The following is a 24,217-nucleotide window of genomic DNA, read 5'->3' as shown; positions in this document are numbered from 1 at the left end:
GTATAAATGAGAATAATGAAGTGGAGGTTTGAAAGTAATGAGTTCCCAGTAATGAGGTCAGAGAACCAGTAGGGGCCAGTTGGGTAGGGCCTTGTAGGCTACATTAAGGAGTTTGGATTCCATTCCAAGGACAATGGGAAGCCAATAGCGGGTTTTGAGTTGGGTAATGTTAGGATCTGATTTAGTTTTTAAAAAAGATTTTCTGGCAGCTGTGATGAGACTGAATTGGAGAGGGATAAGAGTAAAAACAAGGAGACCAGCTACTAGGTAATTACAGTGACCCAGGTGAGAGATGAGATGGGGACCTATGTCATCGATGCAGTCTACCACAAACTACATACTTTTGGGTCTCTGTCACTTTCTACTTGATATTGCAGTTAATTTCTTGCTAGACTAGGAGATTACTGATGTCAGGTCATCCCAAGAACTAACAACTGTAAGACAGTAACAAACACATGTTGAATCAATCTACAGTGCTAACTTATGTAAAGAACTTCAGCGTTGACAAAAGCCTTTCCTTATTTTTTAAATTTTTTATTAATTTATTTTGTAGGCTTTACACCCAAAGTGGAGCCCAACATGGAGGTTGAACTCATGACCCCAAGATCAAGACCAGAGGTGATATCAAGAGACAGATGCTTAAGTGACTAAGCCACTCGGGTGCCTTGGCAAAGCCTTTTCTTAATCGATTATTCCATCCCATCCTCTTGTCAAGTATGCAAGGTAGATATGATTAGGTCATAGATTTTACATGTCCCCTTTGAATTAATCCTTGCCATGACCTGATGAGGTAAGGACTATTTGTTTACAGCTGAGAGATAAGCAAACTGAGGTTTAGGGAGGTTAACTTGCCAAAGTCACACAGTTAATGGTGGCATCAGTTTGTACTCAGGCCTCCCTGAAGAGCATGAGATGTGCTTGGTGACTTATGTAAGCCAAAACTTTGCCTCCAAGCCTGATTTGTTTTGTCAGTCCAAATACTCCTAGTAGAAGCCTGGGAGCAGGTTTTACCTTTCTCATTAATTTGGTGGGGCAGGAGGCCAAACAAACAAAAAACTGTTGCTGACATTAATGGTCTGCTTTACTCAGCAATCAAGATGCTGTGTCCCCAACTGATAGAAAATATGTTATGTTCCAGGCACTCAGAAATTGAAGGCTTGTTCTAGGATTTCCATGACTTGGCAGGACAGATTTTGTCCTTTATCAGGAAAAAAATGGTAAGGCATAAACAAAGCCCTATTATTAGTAATAGAGAAACAAATATATTCATTAAATTCTCTAAAATAGCTCTCAGTCACAAATCCTAGTATGTTATAGGCATAGAACTGGGATTCAAAGACCTATCACACCCATACACACACACACACATGCCTACACACACACATCCTTCCCAAGAGTGATGAAATTTGTTTACTTTACCAATAAACTGTGTGTTCTTAGAGGGCAGCAGCCACGCCCTCTTTATCATTGTAGCATCCAGTCCAGAGTCTGGCTCAGAATAAGCACTCAATAAATATTTGTGGGGGAATTCCTAAAAATCTGTAGACTAATATAATTAATAAATCTATTAAAAAGATCTTTAGAATGTTCTAAAACTTCACTATCCAATACAGTAGTCACTATCCACATGTGGCAACTGAATACTTGAAATGTGACTAGTGCAAATAGAGATGTGGGGTTAGTGTAAAATACACATCAGATTTTGCAGACTTAATACAAAAAAAAGAATATTTTGCATGTACTGGCTTAAATACATTACTAAAAATAATTTCACTTGTGTTAAATATGGCTAATAAAGTATTTCAAATTACACATGTGGCTCACATTATATTTTGATTGGACAGCACTGCTCTAAAAGAATAAAGTTCAGGGGGAAAAACTGTTCTTAAAGGAGAGGACAAGCCATTAATTAATTACACTTTCCATACTTTTCCCCTTGAACTTATCAAAAAAATCTTAGGTTTCTTCCAAGGCCACGTTCTCCCATGGCAAACAGAGACCATCAGGATTCTATCTAGGTCAGAGGGGCAGAATGGCAGTTCATAGGCTGGAATGTGGCTTGCAATTATAGTTGACATGGTAGTTTTCTTAAAATCTGAGTAAGTTATTACCTTTTTAAAATGGGGAGATTTCATATGCAGCTCCAAATTTGTAGGTGCTCTTTTAAAAATGGTAAGCTCTTGGGGGACAGACAGGCTCAATAATCAGAGCATGTGACTCTAGTTCTCATGGTCATGAGTTCAAGCCCCTACCTAGTTGGGTGTAGAGCTTACCTAAAAAAATAAAATAAAGGTATTACCTATAAAAAGAAATGGCAAGTTCTAGCAATACTGGCCTTACATGGAAACCATCAGCTACAACTAAAAAGCAGAAACCACCTTAGGACAGGAAATGGACTCTCCAGCTTGCCATATTGTATTCCCTACACTGAGGCAAATTCTTACTGGTGGAGTTAAAAAAAAAAAGTAAAACATTTCTTGTAACCATGTCTTAATTCAAAGAAAACAGAAAGTATATATATGTGTATATATATATATATATATATATATGGGTTTTTTTTTTAAAGAAGTGAAGAACATTCAATGGTGTTTAATATAATTACAAAGTTTGTCTGTTGAAGGACTATATTTTAAGTCAGAATTTCCCAACAACTCTGGAGAGTGTATGATTTTGCAATCCCTCATCTGGTCTGGCTGGATCCAACATTATAGGAGATGTTGAATAATACCAGGTCTCCTTTGAGCTTTGGGTTGATGTCAAGTCACATCTGTCTGTTTCCAAATTTACCCTAAAGGTCTAAGAAAAATTCCAAAGTATTATTAGGCAGTTTGTGTAGACCTGGCTAAGACCTACAAGATACAGGTTTGAAAGAAGTAGATAGAGCCCTTCTGTCCCTTAAAGTACTCCTCACAGAACTTCAGCTTTGAAAGCACCTCCTGTCCTGTCTTGCCTGATCAACTCTGAGAAGTGTGTAGGCGTGGGATTCCACAGTGAAGTAGAGTGACTTCCTAGGCACACAGGTAGTCTGTGGAAAAGCATACACCAGACCCAGACCCCTCTGCCTTCTGGAGGCCTTGTGGAGGGTGAACAGAGGCAGATGGCAGGAGGAAAAAGGTGGAAATGAAAGAGAGAGGCCTAAAGAGAGGTGGCAGTTTGAAAGGGCAAGGAAAGTGAAGAGGAAGTCAGATATTGGAGAGTAGAAATAAGACAGTGGAAAGGGTGAGGGACGGCCTCCAAGGAGAATGAGCTGAGGCGCTATGTCAGTGGCTTTGGGAGAACCTCATTCCACCAATGGCAGAATGGAGCCCAGAAGGAAGGTGGTTTGCCCAAGGACGTCCAGCACTTTGCCAGGTGGGCCCTAGATCCTGAGCTCAATTATCCCGATCCCAGTCCAGGATCTTCCCTCTGTTCATCACAGGGAAGACAGGCCAGTGGGCCTGAGACAGGTAGCAGAGTCGCCATCTGGTTGGCGATAGCGCCATTAACAAAGACCCAGGTAGCCAAATCCAAACAATCCTAGGAAGCGAATTTGAAGCCACGATTTTCACGTGGCTGGGGCTTTTCCCAACTTCCAGCTCAAGTCGGCTTCAGAAAATACCCAACCACTCTATTCCAGAGACTTTTGGAATCTCCCGAGAGATGTTCAGGAGCTTTTGGAAACGTAAAGGAAGCAATCAGACATCAAACAGCCGATATTTCCGAACGGCACAATCTCCTAAAAAAATATTCAGGAATATTGGAGACTGTGGGAAGATGGTTAACAAGCAGGCGAAATCGGCCAACTGGCGTTCGGGAATTTCCGCAGCTTCTCGAGGAGCACTCGGTACCTCTCGGCTCTTTGCGATCTATTCAGAAGTCTTTGGGTCTCCGTTTGGCAGGTCTGTTCGCCGCCTAAATCGTAAGGGCGACTGGTACCGACAGTCCCTCGGCAATTTCCGGAAGCGTTCGGTATTGGCCCGAGAGTGGCGCCCTCTGACGGCAGGAACTGTCACCACGGGTACCCTCACGCTGCGCCAGTAGGCGCAGGCGCAGTTGCGCGCCGGCGGCCCGTTCAGAGCGGACGTGGTTGCTACTGAGGTCACTTCCGGCGGGTGACGGTGCGGACGGGTCAGAAGCGTAGAGGCGGCGGCAAAATGGCGGCGCCTGAGGAGCGGGATCTAACCCAGGAGCAGACAGAGAAGCTGCTGCAGTTTCAGGTAGCAGCGAGTACTCGGTGCAGCACATGCCGCCACGGGCTGGGGAATGGGCCCCTAGAGGAGCCCAGAAACCTCAGATTGGGCCCGAGATTCTTCTCAGACCAGCGGCGGCCCCCTCCCCCCAGACGCCAACTGCCCTGCTGCTCCCGGCCCCGAACCTCTGTCGGTCCCCGGCCTTCCAGCCAGGGCTGCGGCCCTCTCCTCTCCCTTCAGCGGGTCAGCTTCCCTGGTTTCCCTTAGCGGCACCTGTCCTCAACTATCTTTCCCAGTCCGGCTACCCGTCGGACCTTCTCCGCCCATCGACTCTAGACCTACCGAGATGCTTAATCCCCACCAAGGAGTTGGCCTCGTTTCGGGTCTCTGGAAAACCTACCAGCATCCCATGCTATTTCTGCAAATATTTATTGATGGCCTCTTGGGTGCCTGGTCCTGTACTGGGCGCTCTGGTGGGGGAGGGGGCAGACCTGGCCCCCGTGCCCTAAAGGTGTGGGAGGACACCACGTAAGGAAACAATGCAACATTGTAAGTGTCATCAGTGGCTTCTGACTTGGTTTATTACCCTGGGCTTATTCCTGGACTCCGGTTATTGACTGTGCTTGAGGTGGGTGGTAATTTGCAGAAATCTGCCTCCTTTTAGCGGTTGTCGTGTTAAGAACTTTTGGCACTAAGCACTTGTCTCTGACCTGGAGAATCTGGGTGGGTACCCACCAGGGTGGGTAACCTTGTCTCTTTATTACCATTATAATGGATATCAGTTTCCTTGTTTCTAAAATACTTCTCTTAAAAATGTCTACCCCCTACGGATGTTGTGGAGATCAAATGAGTTTATGGATATATGAAGGGCTTTGTAAGCTGAAATGTTGCTAAATGGTATTGCTCCTATTAATCATTATTTAACTTAGGATAGAATTAAAGTTAGTGGTACACTTATTCCCGAATAGAAAATGGGTTAAACATTCATTAATTCAGCAGTATTTACCAAGAACCTTAGTGCTTATGCACAGCTAGTTCAAATACCATTTATTGAGTACTCATGATGTTGTAAGTACTGTGCTAAACACATGCATAGCATGCATGATCTCATTTAAGACAACAACCCTGTGAGATTCATGCTGTTAACAATCCCTGTATCGCAGATGAGCCATGGGGTTTAAGAAGTAACACTTCGGTTACACAGCCAGTAAGTGGTGGTGTCAGATTTAAAGCCAGATCCCTCTTTCCAAAACCGTTTCTGATCTCTTGTGTGCTGTACCACCTGTGTACAGCCGAGAGTGGAATGCAAATGCTGTGATATTAAGTCTTTAAAAAAAAAAAAAAGTTACTACTTTTTTGTAATTTCTTTGATTAGATTTCACTATAATTAATTTTGAAGTGGGTTTTCTTTAAATTGAGCAGTGGGTTGGAAGTGTATAATGGAAAACTATTGTAGAAATAGTTGACATTTGGGGCGCCTGGGTGGCTTGGTCGGTTAAGCGTCCGACTTCGGCTCAGGTCATGATCTCACGGTCTGTGAGTTCTAGCCCCGCGTCCAGCTCTGTGCTGACAGCTCAGAGCCTGGAGCCTGTTTCAGATTCTGTGTCTCCCTCTCTCTCTGCTCCTCCCCTGTTCATGCTCTGTCTGTCTCTGTCTCAAAAATAAATAAACGTTAAAAAAAAAAATTTAAAAAAACCCAAATAGTTGACATTTGATTGGAGATTTGAGTAAAGAAATTGAGGACAATATAAATTAGAATGAATAAACATCAGACAACCAGCTTCCTCTTCCTAGTAGAGGGTAGGAAGGTAACCGTGTAACTTATCCCTTACAACGCTTTAGGGGTAAGCTCCCGGATTGTTATGAGGTGATTTGAGTTATATGTCATGATGTACTTAGTCTCATAGTGGCAAGACATGAATATGTGGTAGTATTTCTGAGGTAAAGTACATAGGTACCTCCATTTTGTCTTCACTGGACATTTAAATCAGTAAGAGGTGAGTAGTAGATTAAAGCTATATTAAAATTGCTTTATGAGGGGTCCCTGACTGGCCCAGTCAGTAGAACCTGCAATTCCTGATCTCAGGGTCATGAGTTCAAGCCCCATGTTGGGTGTAGAACTTACTTAAAAAAAAAAAAAAAAAGATCGCTTTATGAAATTGGATTTACTAAGGCAAATGCATTTTGCATTTATGTGTTCCTTAAACAGTTCCTGGATCAGGTTCATCATTCAATTGCCATTAAACATTCTTTGAAACTTAACTAGGTGCCAAGCATTATACTAGGTATTTAACATACCTTAACTTTTTAAAATCTCTTAATAACTCTGTAAGGAATTAACCCCCATTCGTTTTGTAAATGGAAATTTAGAAATCCATACCCGTTACCACCTTTTGTATAACCTATTGGAGGAGCTGTGTGTGTGTGTGTATATATACACATATACACACTCACGTATACATATATATACACATACATGAACAATGAGTATCCTGCAGTATATTAGTGCTCATAGTGCAATATGGTATAAACAAAGTGCTGTGGGAATTAGGGAAAGGTTAGGAACATTGATGGAGGTGGGAGGGAGAGAAGAGAGGAGGATGACTTAGTAGTTAAGCATTTTTTGTATTTATTATGCCTTAGGCATGGTGCGAGATAGTTTATAACTATTGTGCTTAATTCTTGTAAAGTGCCATAGATGATATGGCTGCTCCTCGGTGAGGAAACACATCTATTGAAGTATTTGCTTAAGTTCATTAAGCTATTAAATAGTGGAGATGGAATTAGAAATCTAATTGGTCTGGGTCTGGACTTCAAGGCTGGGCTCTTTCCACTGTACTTTGCTAATTTTGAAGGAGGAATAGAATTTCAACAGGTGGTAGGCAGAAAGATGCTCAAAGCTGAGGAAATGGCTTGAGCAATGCATGAAGATGGAATAGTGTGGAGTGTTGCTGTGATGGATTTAGAAATCTGGAAGTGAAAAATAAGATTGGAAAGGTGAATTAGAGCCAGATTTTGGAGGCCTTTCAAAGCTGTGCAGAATTAAATTTTAATCTGTATACATAGGGAGCCATCACAGGTTTTTTCAACTAGAGAAAGGGATAATACTAGGTTTCAGGTTTGCTTCACTAACAGTATGGAGCGTGTGCTTGGAATATCCATAGGAGTTAGGACAGAAAAGGGTGGTACTGCTGAAACTAGTTCTCAGTATGTTGTTTCATTTGATATATTGAAATTAGCAGAAGTAAAATATTTTAGAAATCTTAGGTTTCCTCTATTTCACTTTTTTTGTGACATGTGTTTTGACTGAACTCCCTAGGGTGTATTTATCATGCTTCTCAGTCTGTTTGATGTTTTCTTAGATTTTTCTAGTTATCCTTTTCTCCTGTTTATTTTGGAGCCAATTGACTATGAATAAAGCACACATTTGTTTCAAGCTGTTCCAAATGGAAGAGAATAGGTTTTAAGAAGAGTTAATGCAGGGGCACCTGCGTGGCTTGTTCGGTTAAGCGCTTCGGCTCAGGTCATGATCTCATGGTTCGTGAGTTCGAGCCCAGCGTCGGGCTCTGTGCTGACAGCCTGGAGACTGCTTCAGATTCTGCTCATGCTCTGTGTGTGTGTGTGTGTGTGTGTGTGTGTGTGTGTGTCTCTCTCTCTCTCTCTCTCAAAAATAAAATAAACATTAATTTTTTTTTTTTTTTTTAGTAAGAGTTAATGCAGGTATGGGTAAGGTTACTGGTATTGAAATCCACTTCCCTAAATTTCCAAATATAACAGACTCCTCTAGTGCCTTGGTTTACTGCTTCTAGGTTGCTGTTTGAACACCTGGAGAAAGATGACCTGGACAGAGAGAAGGGATTAAAGGAGCTATATGCATGGCCAGTGGAAGAAGAAATTATCCTTTTCTGCTTTTGTACAGGAATAAGAAATTTCTGTCCTTTTAAATGAATATTAGGGTTGATCTTTGTTCTTTTAAATTATAGAAAGTTAAGCCTGAACTCTGGGCTGTAGAATCAAGCTTATAATTCATTTTGAAAACCTCTTGTTGGCTTCATCTGACTCTTTATTACCTAAAGGAAAAAGAGTAATATGATGCTCTTTGTTCATGTATTTTTAAAAAATCATAGAGTGAGCTGTTTGAACTTTTTGCCAGGGAATTAGGTATTGTAGGAAAGCCATGAGCTTGGAAACTTGGGCAAACCTGAACTAGCTGTTCAGTTTAGCTTCTAATGAGTTCTGTGACGTAGGGCATGTTCCTACTTTTTTAAATCTTTCCTCATCTATAAAATAGGGATACTGTTCCCCAATTCACATTGATTTTTGTTTTTTACTTAAAAAAAAATCTCCCAAATAGTGCATACTTTTTGCAAGTTAGCAATGTAAAATTGTTTAAAAGGGTAATTAAATCTCATCTTATTCCCCCTCCTCATTCCCAGTTTGTTGTGTGTCTTTGTATACTTTTTTCTTCTCCATATACAGATATACATGCTTAATGTATACGCTAACTTACCCTTGACTGTTTAGTTGGAACAGATGGCTTCCATTTCCTAATATGTTCTCTGTAATATGTCCCAAGTATTTCTGCTTTCATCAGTTGAGTTGTACTCTTAACAGTTGTGTTTGCTTCCATACCATTGTGTGCTGGTTATATTTGTCATAAAAATATGATACAGAAACCAATAAAATATCAGTGCAAGAGTTTTTATCTGAAAACTTTATCTGACAATTAAATGCTTTGGGGAAGGTCTATAGGGTCAAGTTGCTGAAAAACAGCTGTTCAGTTAGGTGAGAGCAAAACAGGTATAAAGATAACTCTGGGAAAAATCACTGAGATTCAGTATTGTGCCCTTTCTGCTTGGCAAGTGTTTGGAGTTCTTGCACTCCAAGAAATTAAATCTGTGTCTATGGATATGATTTATGCTAGAAAGACTCCAAAGAATGCCAGTGGACCCATTTCCCTTTTTTGTTTTTAAATGTTTATTTTTGAGAGAGACAACATGAGCAGGGGAGGGGCAGAGAGAGAGGGAGACACAGAATCTGAAGCACGTTCCAGGCTCTGAGCTGTCAGCACAGAGCCGGATGTGGGGCTCAAACCCACGAACCATGAGATCATGACCTGAGCCGAATTGGACGCTTAACCGACTGAGCCACCCTTAAGTGACCTATTCTCGTTGGTTAAGAGAGTCTGCTGTCTTTGTTTTAATAGAGGTAGGATCGTATTATAATTTTGAAAGTCAGCACAACATAGTAGGTTGTCATGAAGACTGGCTGTGAAGTAAGACAATCTGAATTTGAATCCTGCTTCTCCAGGTATTAGCTTTGTGATCTTGGGCAAATTACTTAACCTTTCTGCCTTAGTTTCCTTGTCTATGCCCTTACTGTATTACCTTATAGGGGTTATTTCAGTAATTAAATGTTAATATATCTAAAGCAAATATTAAGCACTTGAATGTTAAACATTATTAAGGTTAATACTTTGTGGGTTTAAAAAAAATTTTTTTTTTAATGTCTTTATTTTTGAGACAGAGCATGAGCAGGGGAGGGGCAGAGAGAGGGGGAGACACAGAATCTGAAGCAGGCTCCAGGTTCTGAGCTGTCAGCACAGAGCCCGATGCGGGGCTCGAACTCACGGACTGTGAGATCATGACCTGAGGTGAATTCGGACGCCCAACCGACTGAGCCACCCAGGTGCCCCTATACTTTGTGGGTTTTAAAACATTGGGGGACAATCAGGTTGGTTTCATACAACTAATGCTACAGTGAATATCCTTGTATATAAAACTCTCAATCAACTTTTATTAGTATAGTTCTAGGCACGTATACAACAGTTAAATATAATTAGATTAAATATTTAGGCACAGGATACAACAATTAAATATAATTCCTACCCTTGTGGAGCTCACATTCTAGTTGAGGAGACAGAAGAGTTAAAGTAAATAAAATATATAGTATGTTAGGTGGCTATAAATGCTGTGGAGGGGAATAAATAGGGAATTTTGAGGAGGGCATTTAATTTAATTTTTTTTAAGTTTATTAATTTTGAGAGGGGGAGGGCAGAGGAAGAGGGAGAGAATAGGCAGACTCCACACTCAGCACAGCACGATTTCAACCTTTAGATCACTCCTGAGCCTGTATCAAGAGTCTGATGCTTAACCAAATGAACCACCCAGGTGCCCCGGGTTTTAATTTTAAATAGGATTATCGGGGCACCTGGGTGGTTCAGTTGGTTAGGCAACCGACTTCGGCTCAGGTCATGATCTCACAGTTTGTGAGTTCGAACCCCGCGTCAGGTTCTGTGCTTATATATAGCTCAGAGCCTGGAGCCTGCTTTGGATTCTGTGTCTCTCCCTCTCTTTGTCCCCTCCCCTGCTCACACTCTGTGCCTCTCTGTCTCTCAATAGTAAATAAACATTAAAAAAAATAAAAAAAAAAGGATTATCAAGGGATGACCTCACTGGGAGTGTGTTAATTGTGTGAAAATCTGGAGGAAGTACTAAACAAATGTGGATTTGGATTCCAGATAGAGGGAATAGGGCATACAAGAGTCCTAAGGCATGGCCTCAAGAGACCTTGTCCAGGAATGGCCAGGAGGCTAGTGTGGCTGAGAGAAGGAAGAAAAAAGTAGTAGGAGAGGGGTGCCTAGGTGGCTCAGTTGAACGTCTGGCTGTCGATTTCAGCTCAGGTCGTGATCCCAGGCTTGTGGCATCAGACACTGTGCTGAGCATGGGGTCTGTTTAGGGTATTCTCTCTCTCTCTTCCCCTCTTTCCTTCCCTCCCTTCCCCTCTAGCCCTCTCCCCACTTGTGTGCTATCTCTCTAAAAAAATAAAAAGAAGAAGAAAGAAAATCGTAGGAGTTAGGGTCAGAGAGTTGAAGGCAGGGCTAGTTCACAGATGGCCTTGAGGCTACTGTAAGGATTTTGGCTTTAACTCTGAAGCAAGTTGGGTAGACATGAGAGGATTTGTGAGGCATGAGAGGTAGTGACGACAGGATTTATGATTTATTAGGGTTACCCTAGCTGTTTTCTTGAGGTTAGCCTGAAGGAAGAGAAGGGAGGAGTAATGGGGTGCCTGGGTGGCTCAGTCGGTTAGGCGTCCGACTTCGGCTCAGGTCATGATCTCACAGTTCGTGGGTTTGAGCCCTGCATCAGGCTCTGTGCTGACAGTTCAGAGCCAGGAGCCTGCTTCGGATTCCGTGTCTCCCTCTCTCTCTGTTTCTCCCCCACTTATGCTCTGTCTCTCTCTCCTTCAAAAATAAATAAAAACATTAAATTTTTTTTTTTTAAAAAGAAGGGAGGAGTAAGGAGACCAATTAGGAGATTTTTGCAGTGATGCATAACTGCTTGGACCAGGATGAAGTAGGAAGTCATAAGGAGTAATTGGATTCGGAATATATTTTGAAGGTAAAATGGATGATTTTCTAAGGGATTGTATATTAAGTGAGAGAGGGAGAAATTAAGGATATCTCAGATTTTTGACCTAAGTAACTAGAAATGGAAGAGTCATTAACTGGGATAAGGAAGGCTATGGGAGGAGCACATTTGGGTGTGGGGCGAGTTCAGTACCTCAGTTTTGGTTATGTAAAGTTTGAGGTTTGTATTAGACATCTAAGTGAAGATGTCTAACTGGATATATTAGTACTTAGTGCAAGAGAATGATCTAGCAATACAAATTTGGAAATCATCTACATGTAGATAATATTTAAAGCCCTGAAACTGTTTAGATTATCTGTAGAGCAAGAATACATAAGAAAATTTGAGATTTGAAGGTGTTTTTGTTAGTAATGTCACTTAAACATCTATTGAGCATTTACAATTGACTCTTGAACAACATGGATTTGAACTTATAAGTGGATTATTTTTAATAAATACAGTACAGTATTGTAAATGTATTTTCTATCATTTTCTTAATAACATTTGCTTTCCCCTAGCTTACTTTATTGTAAGAATATAGTATATAATGCATATAAACCTACAAAATATGTGTTAATCAGCTGTGCTATCAATAAGGTTTCTTTTCAACAGTAGGCTATTAGTAGTTAAATTTAGGGGAGTCCAAAGGTCTCGATTTTCAACTGCATAGAGCTTGGTCCCCCACCATCCATGTTGTTCTGGGGTCTACCATACTCTATCCAGAGTGCTCTAGATTCATTGTGTCATTGATTCCTTTCAAAAAATAAATGGCATAGGTTCTGGTATTGGTGAGTAAACTAAGATCTGTAGGTAATTACCTACAGTAGTGACAAGCTTAGATTTGAATCTAGAATTCTGGATTCTTTCTCTTCTTTCCTACCACCTGGCACTGCCTCTCCAGCCCTAAGTGTTGATTTGTTTTCAACTATAGGTAAATGAATAGGGACCAATAACAATGCTATGTGGTAGTTTTAAGAAAGCAAACACAGCAAAGGAAGTCAAACTATGATTCTAATTCAGGACATCATCACTCCATGATAATTCTCTTAACCTCTTCTACATAAAAGTGGACTTTTAAAAAGTTATTTATTGAGAGAGAGAGAGTGAGTGAGGGAGGGGCTGAGAGAGAGGGAGACTGAATCCCAGGCAGGTTCCATGCTGTCAGCACAGAGCCTGACATGAGGCTGGAACTCCCAAACCATGAGATCATGACCTGAGCTGAAATAAAGAGTTGGTCACTTAACCAACTGAGCCACCCAGGCACCCCAAAAGTGGACTTTTTAAGGAGAAAGAGAAGAATCTCCAAAAGTGGGAATGATGTAAATGTAGGCATCTCACTTCCATGCCTACAGATATGAGAGAGAAAATGGGAGAGAGAAGGCTTCAGAGGAAGAAGTATCTTCAGAGAAAAGCCAAGTTTCAGTGAGAACATGAAGGTGAAGGAAGTGGTCAGAGATGTAGTTATGGATGTAGGGGATGTTGCTGATATAGTAGGGCTTTTATTTCTGTAGAACAGAATCCTAAAAATGTGTTACTTGGTCAAAACGTACTTTGTACATTTTAATAGCTATCGGTAGATTATTTTCTAGGGAGTTTTGGCAGTTCACACTCTGACCAAGAGGATGTGAGAGGACCTGTTTCCCCACACCACTGCCAGCACTGGATAGTATCTTTTTGAAGTTTTGTGGATTCAGTTAAAATTTTTAAGCTTCTCGTTTTAATTTGCATTTGTAGTGGTAGTGGTGTTTGTAATTTTTGGTTTTGTTTTTCAGTCAAGTTTGAATAGCTAATGCAAACACTTGTTTTAACCTATTTCTAATAAGAAAGAATAAGGAACATTGGAGACAAGAACTGACTTATGAGCCTCTATTTTTTTTTTTAATTTTTTTTTTCAACGTTTATTTATTTTTGGGACAGAGAGAGACAGAGCATGAACGGGGGAGGGGCAGAGAGAGAGGGAGACACAGAATCGGAAACAGGCTCCAGGCTCTGAGCCATCAGCCCAGAGCCTGACGCGGGGCTCGAACTCCCGGACCTCGAGATCGTGACCTGGCTGAAGTCGGACGCTTAACCAGCTGCGCCACCCAGGCGCCCCTAGCCTCTATTTTTTTAAGAGCTAGCAGGTGTCTCCAGGTATGGGGAGTTTGCTTTCTGGCCAAGTTGGTTGCAGAATAAAAGTGCCTATTTTACTATTGAATTCCATTGTTCCATAAACTCCTGATTAAGCTTCTAATGGCTATTTACAGTTATTGTGTAAATTGTCTATCCTTTGTTCATTTGCTGTTGGATTATTTGACATTTTATTATTGATTTGTAGTTCTTTATATAAAAAGGGATATTGGTCATGTATATGTATAGCAAATATTTTTCATGATATCTATCCTTTATCTCTGATTTTGTTATCTTTTCACTTTCATTTGTTAAATTGCTCACTTTCTTCTAGAAGAGATTATAGGTTAGCTGAATAATCCATCCCTTCCCCCAGTCCTTTTTATCATACTGTATTCTGTTTCACCAACTTGTCTGCTGGTACCACTACTGAATTAATAACAATAGGCTTTATATTAAGTTTTAATATCTGAAAGATAGGACTCCTTCCCTATTTTTTAAAAAATTATTGGTGGTGTTTGCAAGCTTTTTTGTATGCAAAAATGATTTTACATACAAAAATTTATATGATTATAGATGATATATACAAAAGTAATTAAAAATCGTTTTGTGCAGTTGTGGGATTATTGGAAGTGCATAATATATGTATATTAATTTGGGACTGGTTGACATTCAGAAACATGTACATCTCTTTATTCAGATGTATCACATATGCTTTAAAATATTTTTTGTGGGGTGCCTGGGTGGCTCAGTTGGTTAAGTGTCTGGCTCTTGATCTCGGCTCAGGTCATGATCTCACCGTTTGTGAGATCAAGCCACGCATTGGGCTCTGTGCTGATAGTGCAGAACCTGCTTGGGATTCTCCACCCCCTTCCCCCCAAATAAATAAGTAAACTTAAAAATAAAATATTTTTTGTAACTTTCTTTATCTAAATTTTATATGTTCCTTATGAACAAATCAGGAGACTATAGATGCTGGAGAGGATATGGAGAAACAGGAACCCTCTTGCACTGTTGGTGGGAATGCAAACTGGTGCAGCCACTCTGGAAAACAGTGTGGAGGTTCCTCAAAAAATTAAAAATAGATCTACTCTGTGACCCAGCAATAGCACTGCTAGGAATTTACCCAAGGGATACAGGAGTGCTGATGCCTAGGGGCACTTGTACCCCAATGTTTGTAGCAGCACTTTCAACAATAGCCAAATTATGGAAAGAGCCTAAATGTCCATTAACTGATGAATGGATAAAGAAATTGTGGTTTATATACACAATGGAATACTACATGGCAATGAGAAAGAATGAAATATGGCCTTTTGTAGCAACGTGGATGGAACTGGAGAGTATTATACTAAGTGAAGTAAGTCATACAGAGAAAGACAGATACCATATGTTTTCACTCTTAGGTGGATCCTGAGAAACTTAACAGAAGACCATGGGGGATGGGAAGGGAAAAAAAAAAAAAGGTTAGAGAGGGAGGGAGCCAAAACATAAGAGACCCTTAAACACTGAGAACAAACTGAGGGTTGATGGGGGGTAGGAGGGAGGGGAGGGTGGGTGATGGGTATTGAGGAGGGCACCTGTTGGGATGAGCACTGGGTGTTGTATGGAAACCAATTTGACAATAAATTTCATATTTAAAAAAATAAAATAAATTTTATATGTTCCTTATTAAATTTATTCCTAGGTATTTTATAGTTTTGGTCCCTTATGAATAGAACATTTCTTTATTTCTAAATGGTTACTAATAGAAATGCTATTGAATTCTGTACATTTATCTTAAGATTTTGGATCTTTTATCTAATTTCTTAATGTTTTATGATCATTACTAATAGTTTTCTAGTTTGGTCTTTTGGGATCTTTTTGTTTTATAACAGTTTTATTGAGCTATAATTCACATACCATAAATTAACCCTTTTAAAATACACAATTAGTATATTTACAGAGTTGTGCAACCATTACCACTATTTACAACATTTTTATCATCCCCAAAAGAAACCTGTGCCCATTAGCAGTCACAAGGTTCATCAATGTTGTGGCCTGTATTGGTACTTCACTCCTTTTTATGGCTGAATAATAGTCCATTGTGTGAATAAACTACATTTGTTTATGCATTCAATGGGCATTTGGCTTGCTTCTACATTTTAGCTATTACTGCTAATGCTGCTGTGAATATATACAAATATTTGTGTGGACATGTTTTCATTTCTCCTAATAGTAGAATGTCTGGGTCACATGGTAACTCTGTTTAACTTTTTGAGAAATTGCCAAACAGTTTTTCCTAAGCAGCTACACCATTTTCCTCACCAGTATTGTGTGAGGGTTCCAGTTTCTCCACATCCTCACTAGCATTTGTTTTTTCTTTTTTCTTTTTTTATTAAAAAAAATTTTTTTTAACTTTTTTTTTTTTAACGTTTATTTATTTTTGAGACAGGGAGAGACAGAGCATGAACGGGGGAGGGTCAGAGAGAGAGAGGGAGACACAGAATCCGAAACAGGCTCCAGGCTCTGAGCTGTCAGCACAGAGCCCGATGCGGGGCTCGAACTCACAGTGTGAGATCGTGACCCGAGCCGAAGTCGGCCGCTTAACCGACTGAGCCACCCAGGCGCCCCTAAAAAAATTTTTTTTTAATGTTTATTCATTTTTGAGAGAGAGACAGAACGCGAGTGGGTTAGGGGCAGAGAGAGAGGGAGACACAGAATCTGAGGCAGGCTCCAGGCCCCGAGCTGTCAGCACAGAGCTAAGCTGTCAGCACAGAGCCCAATGTGGGGCTCAAACTCATGAGCCGTGAGATCATGGCATGAGCCGAAGTCGGACGCTCAATAGAAAGAGCCACCCAGTCGCCCCCTCACTAACATTTGTTAATCATCCATCTTTGTAGCCATCTTGTAAGTGTGAAGTAGTATCTTGTTATTTTGATTTGCATTTCCCTAATGACTAACATGATGAGCATTTTTCATGTGCTTATTGGTCATATGTCAGTCGTCTTGGAGAAATATCTATTCAGATTCTTTGCCCGTTTTTTAAATTGGGTTACATGGCTTTTGGGTTGTAAGAGTTCTTTATATATTCTCATACAAGTCTTTTATCAGATATATCATTGGCAAAAATACTCTCCATTCTGTGGGTTGTCTTCACTTTCTTGATGGTGTTTATTGAAGTTTTAAATTTTGATGGAACCTGATTTATTTGTTTTACCTTTTGTTGCTTGTCCATTTGGTGTCCTATCTGTATCTTTTGTTGTTTTACATATATAAGGTCTGATCTGTTTTTAGTTAACAGATGTGAGGTAAGGGTTCTATTTCATTCTGTTGCATGTGGGTGTTCAGTTTTTCTGGCACCATTTATTTAAAAGACTATTCTTTTCCTGTTGAATGACCTTGGAACCCCTGTTGAAAAATCAGCCATTGGGGCGCCTGGGTGGCGCAGTCGGTTAAGCGTCCGACTTCAGCCAGGTCACGATCTCGCGGTCCGTGAGTTCGAGCCCCGCGTCAGGCTCTGGGCTGATGGCTCGGAGCCTGGAGCCTGTTTCCGATTCTGTGTCTCCCTCTCTCTCTGCCCCTCCCCCGTTCATGCTCTGTCTCTCTCTGTCCCAAAATAAATAAACGTTGAAAAAAAAAAAATTTAAAAAAAAAAGAAAAATCAGCCATAATTACAGATTTATTTCTGGACTTTCATTTCTATTCCTTTGATCTGTATTCTTATGCTAGTACCACACTGTCTTGACTGTTGTAGTTGTAAGTACGAAATTAGGAAATGTGAGTCCTCCAACTTTGTTCTTTTTCAGATTTATTTTGGCTATTCTGGGTCTCTTTAATTTCCAAATTGTTAGAATCACCTTGTCAATTTCTGCAAAAAAAAAAAAAAAGGGCAGCTGAATTTTGATAGGGATTGCTGTTTAGTCTGTAGATAAATATGGAGATTATTGCCATCTTAAAAAAAATTAAGGCTTTAAAAAAATGTTTTTATTTGTATTTGAGAGAGAGCGTGAATGGGGGAGGGGCAGAGAGAGATGGAGGCAGAATCTGAAACAAGCTCCAGACTCTTGAGTTGTCAACACAGAGCTCATGGGGCTCTGTCTCACCAGCCATGAGATCATGACCTGACTTGAAGTCGGAGGCTTAACCGACTGAGCCACCCAGGTGCCCCTTAAGTCTTCTAATCCATGACCATGGGGAGTCTTTTTTTTTTTTTTTCTTTAGTCTTTCTCAGTGATGTTTTATAGTTTTTTGTGTACAAGTCTTGCACTTTTTTTTTGTTAAATTTATTCCTAAATATTTTACTGTTTTTGATGGTTCTGTGAAAGGAACTGTTTTATTTTTAGATTGTTCATTGCTAGTGTATAGAAGTAGAATTGATTTTTATATGTTGATCTTGTATCCTGCAACCTTATTGAACTCATTATTATTTTTTTTGTAGATTTCTTGGGATTTCTTATATACAAGATCATATTATCTGTGAAAAAAGGTTTACTTCTTTCTTTACAGTCTGGATGCCCCCCCTTTTTTTTCTTGCTTAATTTCCCTGTAAAATGTTGAATATGTGACAAGAGCAGACATTCTTTATTATTATTATTATTATTATTATTTATTTATTTATTTTTAGTTTATTTTAAGCGAGAGAGTGTGTGGGAGGGGCAGAGAGAGCCAGAGAGAAAGAATCCCAAGCAGGCTCTGCACCATCAGCACAGAGCCTGATGTGGGGCTTGAACCCACCAACTGTGAGATCATGACCTGAGCCGAAACTGAGTCAGACACCCAACCGACTGAGCCACCCAGATGCCCCTAGAGCAGACATTCTTATCTTCTTGTTCTTTATCTTAAGGGGAAAGCATTGTCTTTCACATTATCATTTTAGCTGTGAGTTTTTTTCACATGTACTTTATTAGTGTGAGGAAGCTCCCTTCTGTTCCTAGTTTAAGTTCTTATCATGAAAGGGTATTTTGAGTTCTTAAAAGGATTAAATGAGACAATGCATGTAAAATGCCTGATGCATAGGTACTGTGTGGACCCAGGCCCCTCAGTGCCACACATCACCTCCAGAAGCTGGGAAAGTAGTCCCAAGGCTCAGGGTCAATGCCAGCCAGTGACTTCAGTCTTACAGTGGCCAGCACACCCTCAGCACTCAGAGGAGGGAGAGCTCCTTTCTAACTGGCCAAACCTCTCCCAGCCCAAATGGGCTCTGATCAAGTTCTGTCCTATCCCAGGACATAAAAGGGGCAGGCTTCCACCCAATCCTGGAGAATGTTCAATTTTTCACATGTTCTCTTCTATTTCTGTTTATTTTTCTGGGGAGTATTTAATAAAGGGTGGACTTGAGAATTTGCAAAACTGTTGTCCCTTTTAAAACTTGGAAGTTAGTAGATAAGAAACACTTGCCAAGTAACCCAAAATATACTTGAAGGAGTAAAAGTCCTTTCAAAGAGGATATAGAAAAGATTTTACATACAGAAGACTTGTCTTTTATTATTCAAATGTACAGAATTAAACCTGCGATTTGAGAATTAAAAGTGTTGACAATAAAACTTTGTAGAATTTCTTCACTTAAAAATTCAAATTTAGGGGCACCTGGGTGGCTCAGTTGGTTGAGCGTCCAGCTCTTGGTTTTGGCTCAGGTCATGATCTTGCTGTTCTTGGATTCGAGCCTTGAGTCCTTAATGTTAGCGAGGAGCCTGCTTGGGATTCTTTCTCTCCCTCTCTCTGTCCCACCATCACATGTACCTGCTCTCTCTCTCTCTTTTCTCTCGGAATAAATGAATAAACTTAAAAAAATTCAAATTTAGCTTACAGTGTTAGTATCCTTTTTCTTTTCTTGAAACTTATTATTTTATTGTTAATGAATCCCCTTCTATGACTATCATAAAGCCCAGGCTGGGTAAATGGTAATGAGTCCTGGAGGTACTACATCTATCCAGCTCTGGACTTTCTGGTTATGAGCACTGTCTTCTGTCTCTACCTTGGCTGAAAACCCAGACTTATGAGGCCTTAGTTTGCCTCCCTATTCCCAGAAGATGCCAAAGCCAACTGTGTAGGAGGCTTTTTCAAAGGAGAAGATGACTTTGTATTCCCAGAAGACAGACCCTCTACTTTGCTTTATAAGACAGATAACAACCCCAAACCACAGACAGGTTGGGACCAGTGTTAGTATCCTTAAACACATTTTCCACAAGCTTAATATTAATATATTTCATTAGCTTTTACTTAGCCTTTTGACATACAAAATGAAGACATTCTAATTCTCTCATTTCTTCTTTATTTATTAATAGGGATTCCTGTATAAAGATTCCCTCATCTGTTTAGTTACACTGAGTTATATAGTATATGTATAGTAAAGTCAGGATAAGCATTTGATGCTTTCAGTTATTTAGTAGTTTTTAAATAATGAGTTGATTTCCTAGCATCCTCCAAAAGTAACCAGTGAGGTTTTTAAAAAATTGAGTATTGGTATGAACTCTTGAATTTAAATATATTTAATGTATTGTAAGTTATTGCCATTGTGCTTATTGAGGCTCAGATTGTGCCATCTTTGACAATTGTGAGTTTCTTTAGTTTGATTCCTGATGACTTTTTTTCTTTTTAAGAGAGAATTCAATCAGGAGAGAGGGGCAGAAAGAGAGAGAAAGAATATAACCCAAGCAGGCTCCCCACTTGAGCCCCCCCATCCTGGGATCATGGCCTGGGCTCTATCCCACCTGCCCTGGGATCTTGACCCGAGCCCAAATCAAGAGTTGGACACTCAACCGACTGAGCCACTCAGACGTCCCCTGATGACTTTTTCTAAATCCTAGTATTTACACAATTTATTTTTTCAGAGACACAGAAGAGATTTTCCTTTTGAGTTTGTAAGAGCCTCGTATTTTTGTTCCTAATTTTGTCTTATTGCCATGGTCCCAGTAATTTTTGATAGTTGTTTGGCTTTCTGACATAAGATGTTTCAAACTCATCTTGAGTAGGTTTTAGAATTTATGCCTAGATCTAGAATTAGCCAGTTCTCTAAAAAAGCTCATTTTGGGTGGGAAAGAAATAATATTTAGATGCTATAGGTCTTAGAGTTATGACTGCTTATTGCTATTGGGTTGGTCTAGAACTTTTTAGTTGACAGAACTAAGAATACATATATACACAGACACACAAGTATATTTGTATTTATTTATTTCATAATAAAACAATTTGATATTTCTAGATCAGATTGAGGGCTACCAATTCAAATTCAGCCCTACACCTTACCTCTCTGTCTTCTTTCTTCATGCCAGAAACATCTTAATGAGACAACATGATTATTCCTTTGCTTTATGACATAATCAGCACTTAACTTTCTCAAAATAGCAATACTCATACTAGCAACAACAATATGATTATGTAAAATAATTTAAGTCCCTGTTTTTACAGGATGTATTGTCAGTTTAGTGTTTTAAAGTCATTTGGGATAGTTTATCTATATTGTTATGCCACCAACTAGGTACATTTATTTGATTTTAGCTTCTAATGTTTAGGGATTGCTGCTGCTTTTCATTTTTTTTTTAATTAAAAAAAGTTTTTTTAAGTTTATTTATTTATTTTGAGAGAGTGTGAGCGTGACCAGGGGAGGGGCAGAGAGAGAGGGAGGGAGAGAGTATCCCAGGCAGTCTCCACACCGTGTGGAGCCCGATGTGGGGCTTGCACTTAAACTGAGATTGTGACCTGAGCTGAAATCAAGTTGGACGTTTTTTGTTTTGTTTTGAAGAGTCAGACACTTAACTGACTGAGCCACCCAGGCACCCTTGCTGCTGCTTAAAAAAAAAAAAAATTGTCTTGGAAATAGTTATGAATATACATTATAAATATATAATGTAAACATAGATATATTTATGAATATGTTTTATAAAGAAATTGAACTTCTACTCCTTTCTTATACTTTGTTCCTTTCTGCTACAGATAAACTTAAAATTTTTTTTTAATTTTTTTTTTTTTTTAGAAGGAGAGAGACAGAACATGAGCAGGAGAGGAGCAGAGAGAGAGGAAGGATAAACTTAAAATCTTTTTTTTTTTTTTTTTTTTAAATTTTTTTTTTCAACGTTTATTTATTTTTGGGACAGAGAGAAACAGAGCATGAACAGGGGAGGGGCAGAGAGAGAGGGAGACACAGAATCGGAAACAGGCTCCAGGCTCTGAGCCATCAGCCCAGAGCCTGACGCGGGGCTCGAACTCACGGACCGCGAGATCGTGACCTGGCTGAAGTCGGACGCTTAACCGACTGCGCCACCCAGGCGCCCCCTTAAAATCTTTTAAAAACTTTATCTTTCCATTGTTTAATGTACTGTGTGTGTGTTTGTGTGTGTGTATACACATGTATATATATATGTATATATATATTGCTCCCCCTTTTAAAAAAGATAAACAGTAATACACATTACACACTTTTTTCTATCTTATTTTTATATCTAATACCTCCTGATAGTCTTGCATAGCATTATAGGGAATTTTTTCTCTTTCATTCATAGCTGTGTGCTAGCTCTATTGTATGGATAGCTCCTTGTTGATGGACATCTGGGTTATTTCCCATCTTTTACTGTTACAAATAGTAGGGCAGTAAGTAGCCTTATTCATGACTTTATTTTTTGCTAGTGTGTCTCTGGGATAGATTCCTAGAAAGATTTCTGGGTCAGAGGGTTAAATGCTTATGTATATGCATATGTAACTGTTAGATATTGCCAAATTTTCCTCCATGAAGATTGGGCCATTTTGTGCTCCTACTAACAGTGTATGAGGCAAACTCAGTATAGTTTTAATTTAATTTTCTGTTAGTTTGTTGTTCTTTTTATTCTCTATTTATTTCTATTGATGTATTTATGATGTGTTTATTTTTGAGAGAGAGACAGAACATGATCGGGGGAGGGGCAGAGAGAGAGGGAGACACAGAATCTGAAGCAGGCTCCAGGCTCTGTACTGTCAGTACAGAGACCAGTGTAGGGCTCAAACTCACAAACTGTGAGATCATAATCTGAGCCAAAGTCAGCCGCTTAACCGACTAAGCCACCCAGGCGCCCATCTCTATTTTTTTTATAAAAAAAATTTTTTTTTACATTTATTTTTTTTTGAGAGACAGAGTGAGACAGAGTGCAAGTGGGGGAGAGGCAGAGAGAGAAGGAAACACAGAATTTGAAGCAGGCTCCAGGCTCTGAGTCAGTGGTCAGCACAGAACCCATCACGGGGCTCGAACCCACGAGCCAGAGCATGACCTGAGCCGGAGTCAGACACTTAACTGACTGAGCCACCTAGGTGTCCCTGCCCCTTCTCTATTTTTAAAAACTACATATTAGGAATGTTAACCTTTGTCCATGAAATAACTTGTAAATATTATTCCTAGGTCTTTCCTTTGCATATGGTGTTTTATTGCCATACAGAAGGTTTTTTGAGGGGAAGGGCTGTACTTTCAATATTTCTGTAAACCTGGAACTGTTCTAAGAAATAATGTCCTTTTTTTTTTTTTTTAAAGTTATTCATTTATTTTGAGGAGAGGGTGTGCACATGGAGCAAGAAAGAGGCAGAGAGAGAAGGAGAGAAAGAATCCCAAGCAGGCCCCACGCTGTCAGTGTGGAGCCTGCCGCAGGGTTCAGTCCCATGAACTATGAGTTCATGACCTGAGCCAAAATCGAGAGTGGGATGCTGAACCAACTGAGCCACCCAGGCACCCCTGAAACATGTTTATTTTTGTTCATTTGTTGGTTTAATTTTAGGGGGGGGGGTAAGGGCAGAGGGTGAGAGATTTGTAGGCAGACTCCACACTTAGCGTGGAGCCCAGTGCAGGGCTCATTCCCATGAGCCGTGAGATCATGACCTAAACTGAAATCAAGCATCAGACGCTCAACCAACTGAGCCACCTAGGTGCCCCAATAATGTCTGTTTTTTTAAAAAACTATTTTTCCTTGCATCGCCTGGGTGGCTCAGTCGGTTAAGCATCCGACTTCGGCTCAGGTCATGATCTCTTGGTTTGTGAGTTCAAGCCCCACATCAGGCTCTGTGCTTACAGCTTGGAGCCTGGAGCCTGCTTTGGATTCTGTGTCTCCCTCTCTCTCTGCCTCTCCCCTGCTTGTGTTCTTTCTCTCTCTGTCTCTCAAAAATAAATGTTAAAAAAAATTTTTTTTAACTATTTTTCCTTACTGTTTGAGATGCTGCCTTTATCGGTACTAAATTTTTATATGTAGTTGGGTGTGTTGTTTCTGGATTTTCTTTTTTCCATTGGTCTTACGTGTGCCAGTACTACTCATAATACAGAGGCTTATAATATATTTTAATCTGGAGGGCTAGTGTCCCTCATTGTTCTTTTTCAGGGTTTTCCCAGATTTTCTTGCTTATTTGCTTTTCCTAAAGAACCTTATAATCAACTTTTCAAAACTCAAATTTTATTAAGTTCATAAATGAATATGGGGGGGTGTGATTGACATCTTTATGTTGAATCTTCCTGTACAAGAACACAGTTAAATCTTCTTAGAAGCTTTTTGACAAACTGCTTTAGTGCTTCCTGGCTCTTTTTTTTTTTTTTTTTTTAAGTAC

General features: G+C 39.8%; 1 protein-coding gene across 1 annotated transcript in view; it reads left to right on the top strand.

Annotated features, from left to right (window-relative positions):
• The first annotated feature begins 4,104 nt into the window (after nt 1–4,104).
• The window catches only part of FAF2 (Fas associated factor family member 2), a 77,146-nt gene continuing 57,033 nt past the window's right edge, over nt 4,105–24,217 (top strand). The window contains 1 exon segment of the mRNA XM_030327165.1: nt 4,105–4,196. Within this exon segment, the coding sequence (XP_030183025.1) occupies nt 4,134–4,196 (63 nt within the window). The 5' untranslated portion in view covers nt 4,105–4,133.

This window comes from Lynx canadensis, chromosome A1 (assembly GCF_007474595.2).
Source record: "Lynx canadensis isolate LIC74 chromosome A1, mLynCan4.pri.v2, whole genome shotgun sequence".
Lineage (NCBI taxonomy): Eukaryota > Metazoa > Chordata > Mammalia > Carnivora > Felidae > Lynx > Lynx canadensis.
Note: the sequence above shows the minus strand (reverse complement) of the source record. Positions and strands in the feature narration are given on the sequence as shown.